This window comes from Microtus ochrogaster, chromosome 10 (genome assembly GCF_000317375.1).
Source record: "Microtus ochrogaster isolate Prairie Vole_2 chromosome 10, MicOch1.0, whole genome shotgun sequence".
NCBI classification, from domain to species: Eukaryota; Metazoa; Chordata; class Mammalia; order Rodentia; family Cricetidae; genus Microtus; species Microtus ochrogaster.
In genome coordinates, this window is record NC_022016.1 from 64562349 (window position 1) to 64572727 (window position 10379).

Sequence of the window (10379 nt, forward strand, 5' to 3'; positions counted from 1 at the left end):
AGTCAAGCATTTGTAAACTGGGTTACTAAATATGCCTCTCCTATCCTTAAAGCTCCATCTGGAAGTCTAGGACAATGACTAAACGTTAGGTTCACAAATTCAAACTCTAAGCCTTTGGTCATGAGGTTGGAGCCCTCAGGAAAGGGATTAATGCTGTTATAGGAGAGAGTTTACAGGGTTTCTTTCTACTTTTTCCTACTGTGTAAGGACAAGAAAGGAAGTGACATCCAAACCTAAACCTAAACCAAAACCTAAGCATCTTTCATCTTAAACTTTGAACTTTCAAAACTAACTAGCAACAGCACTTCAATCTACTATGGCAGTATGGTCTGGGATATGGAGGAACAATAGGCCTACACAAAGGAAGAGAATACCTTTGTCTGTGGTGGCTTTGATTTGGAGTTTTCCTTGGGTTAGGGTGTAAAGAAGTTCCATTTTTCTGCAAATGATCTGAACTTGCCCCCTTTAAAAACTGAAGTAGCTCTCCATAATTCACCTGAAAATCAAATATTAGATAGAACATATTTACTTAATTTGCATTTAAGGGAAAGGGAGCCAAGGTACTTGGAAAATGTTTACCATTGATATTTTTTTAAAAATCCCATGTAAACAATTCAGGCCCATAATTATTAGTGGCTTGGGTTAGATGGTCTTATCTGGACAACAAAACAGTGCCTCCTCATTGTTACCTGGTTGTTGGGTATAACCCAACTTCTAAAATCCTGGGCAGCAACCTTATATAACACACTATAAGTTTTTGAGTGTGCAATAACCATACATTCACTGAAATCCTAACTTACAAGGCATTTTTGGCCACTCTCATGCATGTTTACTTCACTCTGGCCTTGGTCAGAGCACACAACATATGCACATACACTGCGCTTACATCATATCATGCAACCTTGGCCTTGTACTCTAGACTGCTGTGCCCTTGGAACTGCAGGGTTCTGACTGTATGTAGAGTTTTCTGCTCATTCAGAAATAGTGGACTTAATTACAGAACACAGAGACTTTTGATATTTTTATACAATCATTCCTCAGAATATATCAAATTAGCATATTTTGTATGATATTTTGTCAGAATGTTTGGTTTTCAAAGCTGATGTTTGAGTTCCTAACTTGAGTTTCATGAAGATGGATTCGATAAAGTTTGGCTTGGGATTAGGATAGGATTTTCAACTTCAGAAGTAGCTTGAAACAGGCTTCTGCAATTTTGAAGCACATATTTTTTCTTTTTTTGTGATGAGGTGTTCTTAGCACTGGTGACTATAAATATCAAAATGTTGTTCAATTTCAATCAAATAACATCTAAAAATGTTGAAGATGCTTTACATTCTGCAGTAATAAATATTCCTTTGAGACTGAATTCTTTGGGTCTGTATATGAATGTTGTGGTGTCCACATATATATACATGTTTATATATGTGGGCACATGTGTCTACTTGTGGAAGGCTGACGGTGATGTTGGGTGTCTCCCTTCATCATTTTTTGCCTTATGTATTGAGGCAGATTCTCTCACTTGAACCCAGAGCTTGCTGATTTGGTTAGTCTACCTAACTGGTTTGCTCCAGGAATCCTGTCCTCCTCTCCCATGGGCTAGGACGAGAGGCGGGAGTCCACTCCTCTAGAGCATGAATGTGGGTGCTAGATTTCTGAAGTCTCATTCTTCAGATCTTCCTTTCTTATGTGGCAAGTGCTTTGCCTCCTGAGCCATCTCCCCAGCTCTAGAATTAGTTCTTTATAAATAATATAGAAATTCTATATAAGTAACATATAAACAAATAAATAGCATTTACAAATAAGGAAGCTTGACAAAGCCTAAGGAATGGTATTGTTTTATATTTATCTAAAATTATAACTAATACATGAAAATATTCATGTGTTATACACCTTAAGTGAAGTTATGCCACGTGGTCTGACAGTGTTTTCACAAAAGCCGAAGACGGTCAAAAGCAAAAATCACAGAATCAAGCATGCAAAACTTCAGTTTGGGTTTGTTGGTCTAGATAGTCCATGTCACTCCCTGAACAATATTGTCTATTGCTCTTGCCTTTAGGTGCTTCTCACAGGTTGAAAATAAGTCCCTATTCCCGAAGACTGCACGCTGCAAACATAGGACTTGGGAAATACATGCTGGATCTGAGTGAAAAATCTTCCTTCCTGCAGTCTAGCTTTTACAGCTCCAAGCAAGTCATCAAGGCAAGTGAGGTTATGGATCTTAGAGCTGTAGAGCTATCAGTTAATAGGCCAGAACAATTCCTAAATGTATTATAAACCATACCCTATAACCGCAGATAAATTTAGCTTTCCTTCCATATCAAAGAAAATTCTCTTGGCAATAAATGGAGAACATCAGAAGAAACTGCTATACCATAATACAGAGATGAACTGATAATGGAGATGCCAGTCCCCATGGATATATCTACAACACAACTCATATAAGGCTCAGGGAACATCACTGAAGAGAGGGCAGAAAGATTTTAAGAGTGAGAGAATTATGAAGTCTGCTATGAGATTGTTGTCTCCTAGAAATGGCAGGAAAATTTCATTCATGAGTATTAAATAATATGGCTGTTTAAATAATACCTGATCAATGACAATACCAATAGACATGTTAACACAGAATAGGGGAATCTCAAAGGATCCCACTGCTATACAAAGAGCTACAGGCTGTTAGTGACTGTTAAGAGAGGAAGAATTACCATCTCCTAGCAATGAGATGTCTAATTGGTTATCCAATGCAAAGTGGTCAACTCTGAAATTAACCATATAGACACAAGCAACAAAACCTGGTTCAGAAGTTGTATTTATGCATATTTATATATGCAATAATAATCATAATAAAAGAAAAAGAGGCAATCAGTTTGAGTAGAGAATGGAGGGGAGTAATAATAGAAAGAAGTGATGTAACTATATTTTAATTTAAAAAATAAATAAGGGGCTGAAGAAATGACCCAGTGACTAATAGGACTTGTTACTCTTACAGAAGACTTGAATTTGGTTCCCAGTAACCACATACTGGTTCACAGCCATCTGGAACTCCAATTTTATGGCATCGGATGCTTTCTTCTGACCTCTATGGCCACCAGGCATGCTATACATACATGCATTCAGGCAAAATATGTACACACATAAAATAAATAAATCTAAAAAGAAATAATTAAGTAAATAACACATTTATCTCATTGGTATAGAAGCTTGCTTTCATCTTTTATAAATATTGAATTTTATGTATGCCAAAAATTATTTTTGAAAGCTCTTTGTGATCCATAATCAGTAAATGTTAGATTTGTATACCTATTTTATTTCTCTGTATATCTGAGGTAACAAAAACATTTCTTTGGCAAGAAATTGTCAGGGGTGATGAAGTTTTCAGAACCAGGGGCGAGCTTTGCAGCTAGTTCTGGCTAAGGCACTATGAAAAGAAATAAAGAAAACCATTTTTGGTTTAATAATTAAGCTTCTAGCATGAGATCCTTGGAAGCCTCACTTTTGCTCTTCGGGATCACAAGCGAAAGTATTCCTAAGTAACTGTTTCATCAGGATGGGTCCAGCAGCTCAAACAGTATTAGTGCCTACTATTGTAATGTGCATTTAAAAACTAACAACTATCAGGACTTGGCAATGTACCCCCATTGATACAGTGCCTAATGAAACATAGTTCCTGCATCAGATAAAACCGGGCATGGTGGCAAATGCCTATAATCATAGCTCTTATAAGGTGGGGGTAGGAGGATCGTAAACTCAAGGGCATTTTCAGCTACATGGATGCCTTCAGATGCCAGCCTGGGTTGCATCAGACCATGTTTAACAAAATCAACCAATGACCTTTGTTGTTTTAAACCACTGAGGACTTGGGGTTGTTATTGCTGAATAACAGTGTTTAGCCTCTTTTCCCCTCTCACATTGCAAGGGATGGTTATTGTATATAATATGTGCTTATAAGTTTACATGCATTCGTATATTCTAGGGACAATATTTTATTGAGCTAGGTGATAAAAAGTCAAGATTGCTTTCCAATATAGTAAGGGATTGAAGGATGGTCACTGTTTTCTACTCCTAAGACAGAGACCACCCAGAAATTGTGAATATTAGAACCTCCAGAGAAAAGAGGAACAGTTATGGAGAGAGTTGGGGAAAGTCTCATATGAGGTAGGTCTTAAGCCATAAAGCTGTATTAAACTCAAGTTCCATGTGGTTTGTGTCATGTATTATCAGCATAAAACTGGGCATGGTGGCAAATGCCTATAATCATAGCTCTTATAAGGTGGGGGTAGGAGTTCTATCCTAATTCTCATAAGGATAGAACAAATTCAATTACAACAGCTGAGAGGAAAGAAATTTATTTCAGCATCTAAGCACTAGATAAAACATCAGTGTTTTTCATTTGTCATATCATTAAATCATGATATAATACCAGTGAGTCCTGATTTTCTTTTAGACAAGATCACTGAAGTACCAAGGACATTGAGTAGAACAGTCACGTGTCACAGAGTTGCAGCTGCTGGCATTTGGGTCAGCACCCTGAGCTTCCTTTTTGAGGTCTAGTCTGTCTAAAACCCTGTGGTCAATGATACTTACTCAAGGTTTTCTCATTGCTATCATTTCCATTTCAAGATATTTTACTGTAACTCTGTGATTTATCTATATTCCAACCATATTACAATCATACACAAGTGAGTTTGTGCTCAATGCCCAAATATAGGCCATATCCAAAGCCACTATGGTGAACTCATGTCTCAACTCCATTTCTGCCATTTATTTCTTGGACTCCAGTTTCCAAAATGGTAGTGATAAATTATATTTCAAATTATATTTCACTTCTGACTTCTAAGAGACTGTTACGATACAAGAGAAGTCTTAGTCAAGCCCTCTGATTTTACCTCGAGGCTTGCAGACCAAGTCAGCTCACCATTGGACCCATCATCTTGAATCAGTACAGGCTTCATATGTTTAGAACAGATGGTGAAAATTGAAACAAGAACTCTTTAAAGAGAAATTGAACATAACTGAGATCTCTAACTTTATTTCCTATTCTGGTGTTTTCTCATGAAGACTCCCATTCATGAATATGAATAAGTTTAAAAGTCCATATAAAAGACTATGTTCAAAGATGAAACTGGCTTCTTATTTTATTACCCTGTTGGGTTAAAGGCAGAGACATAAAAAAAAAAAACCACTACTCAGATAACATGATAGCCATACCATTTCAGGAGAAACCCTTCTAGAAAATCTTTGGCAGAGTAGCTTGACTGTTGGTAACTGTAGAGGGACTTCAAGCCTTAGGAAGAGGTGACTCAGCTGTGACTGGAGAAGAAACCCTGAAGAGATGGGATCCAGAGTCTTCAACTCTTTCAGAAGTTTGTCCCACAGACTGGAGCTCAATGGGTAGGACTTGAGTTCTTTTCTGACCAAAGTGAGGAGAAAAGCATCTTCCCTTGTCATAATACTTGGCCTTTGAACAATTTCCTAACACAACAAAGGGCAGAAATGTGAGCAGAGCTCTGAGACAAGACCAGTAAAAGCCTAAGGAGGAAGCAGAAATCACTGGGGTAGGTGTCACAGATTGTACTTGCAGGGCTGGTCTAGGACGAGACAAAATGGTCCTTTCATTAGTTTATGGGGCCCCAGATCTGTTCCTTAGGAAGGAAGAAAACAACCCTTCTGAGAATACATGCACAGGCTTTTGAACACCTATCACTGTCTTGCACAATGAACACAAAAACATTTCATCTTGAATAAAAATTCCAAACTATACATTTTAAAGACTTGTCAGATTGACGAGCTTAGTGCTAAGAGTAAAACAAAAGATGAAAGCTGAATCCAGACTGAGTTAACAGGACTGCAGGAGCCCTTGTGGGAAATTTGGAGCGAAGGAAGTTGGGTTTGCCTGTTAAGTCCCCAAGGAAGATTCCTTCCTATAAATCTGCTGAGCATGGGGATTATGACATCTGCCAGTCCATACTCAGACTTTCTAATTAATATTTCTAACAAAAATACGCAGCCAATGAGTAATGCTCATCATCCACACAGCTGTATAAAACAAGCCAATAATTCAGTATACACACCTCAGGCTGGCCAATTCTCTCCTTGGTTATATGTTCCAAAGAGCAGTCTCTAGATTTTCTTCTGGGGAGATAGTGCATATAGGATAGAGACTGGTCTCCAGTTGGTACAGAGCTGCAGTAGACGTTTGCCTCATGGGAAGTCTTAAAGAAACAAAGACAAATATAAGCAAAGAGCAGAAAAGCAGAGAGAAAAAAAAAACAAGAGGGGGAACAGGAGTGAGTCAAGCAGCTCCTTTCAGCAAATTGTGGTTCTAAAGGGACTTCAGTCCACGCAAATATTGAGGTCCTGAATTTCCAGTGAAGAAGGCACGTGCTACACCAATGTCATCAGTAGACAATGAATACATGTTGAACAAAACTATTAACAATATACTACTGTCTTATCTGGGAAAGAAAGGTGTCTTTGACAGACACACATAGAAATTAGGTAGAGTATGAGGTGTTTATAGGCAAATGTGTGGTTTTTCTCAGAAATATAAGTCTTTGTAGGATGTTTTAATTAGAATGTTTATAAAGGTAATTATGAACATTGCCCAGAATGAAAGAAACTAAAAATGTTACTCTCTAAAGGTATTATTAAAGTTTATAACAAAATAATAATGGATTTAGGGTCAAGGTTAAAACATCATCTCCTTGTGCCATAGAATATGATGAATTATTGATTCTTTATAATATAATATATGTTCCATAAACTATTTAGCTGCTGCCTTTATGTCACTTTCATACTTTTAATTATTGACAAGCTAGTACCAGAATTCAGATACACAGGAACAATCCCTTCATCTGAATTTGGGGAAAATTCTTCAAGCTAACCAGCAAGTTGTTTGTGCTGTCCTGCCTCAATGATCCTGAGAAACTTCACAAACTTTGGCCTTTGTTTTCCCTTTAGTCTCCTTCATCCCCTTGAGTGAAGTTGGTATTTACCAACATGGCTTAAATGGGTCAGTGTAGCAACCTTTTCTAAATGTAGTCAAACTTTCCTTTGTGGGACCACCAGCTCCCCAATAACTACATGGAGATTTAAGACTAATTGTGAGAGCTTGGCCTTTAGCTTAGGATTTTCCCCAACTAGGTCTCATGCACTTAAAAATTCTGATTTTATTAATTCACATTTTGTCATGTGGCTTGGTTACCTCTTCTCTGTACAATATGTCTGACTTGTTCCACATCTTGCTGGTCTAATCTGTGCACTTAGATTCCTTCTCCTCTTCCTCTCTCTCCCAGAAAATCTTGCTTAGCCTCTACTGCCTAACTACTGGCCATTCAGTTCTTTATTAAACCAATCAGAAGGTGCCTTGGCAAAAATACATCTTCACAGTGTATGAAAAGATTATCCCATAACATTTCTCCCTTTTGTCTAAACAAAAAGAAAGGTTTTAACTCCAACACAATAAAAACTATATAAAATAAGAACAATTGTCTATTAAGAATTATTTTCATAGTGTCTAGTCCATCTGTATTTGGAAAATTCAGGGAAAATAATTTATTACTTATCATATCTTGAAGAATTTACAGTTTTATACCTAAACCACTTTTTATTATAAGTTGTGTTACCAACATAAAATATCTTTTTAGACCTTAAAACATTTAAAAGTTTCCTTAGTCTCTGTCAGGCACTGTGATAAGCCCTAAAATGAACAGAGCAGAATCAGTTGTTTCTCTCCTAACTTTCAAAGAGAGAGATGCACAGTAAAGAACCAGTAATACAATAGAGGGTAGAAAAAGTCCTATTAGGAAAGCTCATAGATCCACCTAACAAGGACTTAGGAGACCAGGTCAACAGGCAATGGCACCTAAGTCTACTCTTGAAAAAGAAATTAGATTTTATAGGCTAACAACTGGGTAGGAATGGGAAGGGCAGCAGAAAGATGACAGAAAAATGGAAGTGAATATGGAAAATGCTAAAGGAATATACAGTGTACCAGGAAAAGGGAGAGATCTTTTCACAGTCTAATTTAACTTTTGGGACAGGCAAAAGATAAAGCTGCAGAGGGAGACCAAAGGGAGGTCATGAATTTCCTTTAGGACTTGTTAAATTCTGTGCTTTATCCAAGGGCAATCACAAAATCCTGCTTTTAGATGGCAAAACAGTCTGCAATAACATCAGTCAATGCTAGTTTTGTTACATTTGCCTGTAAGAATTATTAAAAATTAAGCTTAAGAATTTCACACACACTTAAGTTTTCTTGGGGTTATTAGAAATGTTGGAAGTCAAACAAATCTTAAATATTGCTCTATATGGGTCTAATTCCATTCTTATGGATGTTCATTTTTTAAAGTTCTATTTATTGATGATGATATCTTTTCTCAATGTGCATTTTTGACATTTGTGTGAGACATCAAATGGCTGTATTTATGTGCACTTATGTTTGTCTTTTTTTTTTTTTGCTCACTTGTTCACCTATCTTTTTTCTATGTTACTACCCTGCTGTTTTTATTCCTACAGCTTTTAATATATCCTGAAATCTGGACTTCTGGTACCTTCAGCATTGCTCTTTTTACTTAAAATTGCTTTGACTACTCTGGGTATTTTGTAGCTCTAGATGCATTTGGGGATGATTTTTCTATTTCTGTGAAGAATGTTGTGGGAATATTGACTGAAAGTGCATTGATATTATAAATTTCTTTGATAGAATGATCACTCTTATAACATCAATTCTACCAACACATCTCATGGTAGGCATTTCTATTTCTGAGTGTCTTCTTCAATCTCATTCTTCAAAGATTTAAAGTTCATTAAATCTCTTTGGTGGTATTTTGTAGCACTCTCCTTGGTTAGGCCTATTCTTCATGTTTTTGAGACTATTGTGAATGAGAGTGTGTAATTAGGAATGAGATCATGAACTTGAGAGGGTGGAGACTTGGAGAAAGACAGAAGGAGAGTGAGATTGGGTCAGAATGAAGCATATCATGTATGAAGTTCCCAAAATATAAATTATTTTTTAAAATGAACTGCAAAAGAAAATTATGAAAGGATAAGAGAATTTTGTTTATGAGGTAAAATTTTATTTTAGTAAAAGAAAATAGAGAGAACTAGGTGAAGAAGTTTGAGTTTTATATCAGAGAGATAGAGATTACCAATGAATTTTAAATGTTCAGAGGAGAAGCTAAAGCTGATAGGTTTTGAAGTTCTTCCTAAAAGTTGTGGCAAGCACAAACACATACACACACACACACACACTATTTTATTAATATTCCTCTTATATACATAAACATTTTTTGAGATTATACTTTTATTTTTTGAGGTTATAATGTAACTATATCATTTGTTTTTTTCCTTTTCTCCTTCCAAGCCCACTCATGTATCTTTTCTTGCTCTTTCAAACATAGGGCCTCTTTTTAAAAGTTAGTTGATGTTATCTGTGCATAAATGTATATATGTGTATATATATACACACATATGTATAGTTTTAAGAATACACATATATTCTTTATATATATTAAACATCATACATATTATAATAAAAAATACATAGCACAATAAATGAAATCCCAATAAAGACAAAATATAAGAGAAAAAAAGGCCTGAAACAAGTTTCTACTTTGGAGACAGTCCAGCCAATTCCAACTGGGATCAATTAAGTTTGTGTTAGTTCCCACCTAGAGATGTGAGTGCACATGGTGATTGTCATAAACCACCCACACATTAGGTCTTACACGACAACATTTCTTGTCATAACTGGCCAGTACAAAGGAGGAGTTTGCAACCAAAAACATCCAGTGGTGTGAAGATCTTTAAAATCTGTATAAGACAGAATGGGTCTCTAACTATATTCTTAACAGAAGAAAGGAAGGAAAGAGACACTGGAAAGGAATAATGTAAGGAACTCAGGGATTGGACATCAGAATATGGAGTGAGAAGACAAAAGTATGCCTAGATTCTTGCCGGTGCAACTGAAGGAGAGCAGCAGAGCCCATTTGAAATTAGGTCAGAGGAATCTGCTTTGAACATGAAGGACTGAGCTACAAATACACATGGAAGTTGGACATCCCCTTATATCTGTCTATTCACCTCTACAATGAAGACGAAATTATTGAGTTCTACTGTATAACTAAATGCCAAGTTTCCAACGGGGCTTTGAAGAGCACTGTTACAAACTGGCTGTGATAGCTATTAAAATGAAAGCGCTCACACTTTTATTTTCATACTGCCAGATGCTATGAGCACTCTAATTCATATTTTAAAATCATGTTACTGCCTTTGATGTTAGTCACACGTTCTTTAAACAAATTTTTAGTAGAAAAATCAGAACTGATGTTTCTGAGAAACTCTCTCTCTCTCTCTCTCTCTCTCTCTCTCTCTCTCTCTCT

General features: G+C 36.4%; 1 protein-coding gene across 1 annotated transcript in view; it reads right to left on the reverse strand.

The window, feature by feature from the left end:
* C10H1orf87 (chromosome 10 C1orf87 homolog) overlaps positions 1–10379 on the reverse strand; it is a 64520-nt gene that overhangs the window by 36892 nt on the left and 17249 nt on the right. Inside the window, exons 3-5 of the mRNA XM_005353436.1 lie at positions 6069–6209; positions 5206–5469; positions 375–496 (exon numbers count right to left, since the gene is read on the reverse strand). Coding sequence (XP_005353493.1) covers positions 375–496; positions 5206–5469; positions 6069–6209 — 527 coding nt within the window. The remainder of the gene's footprint in view (positions 1–374; positions 497–5205; positions 5470–6068; positions 6210–10379) is intronic.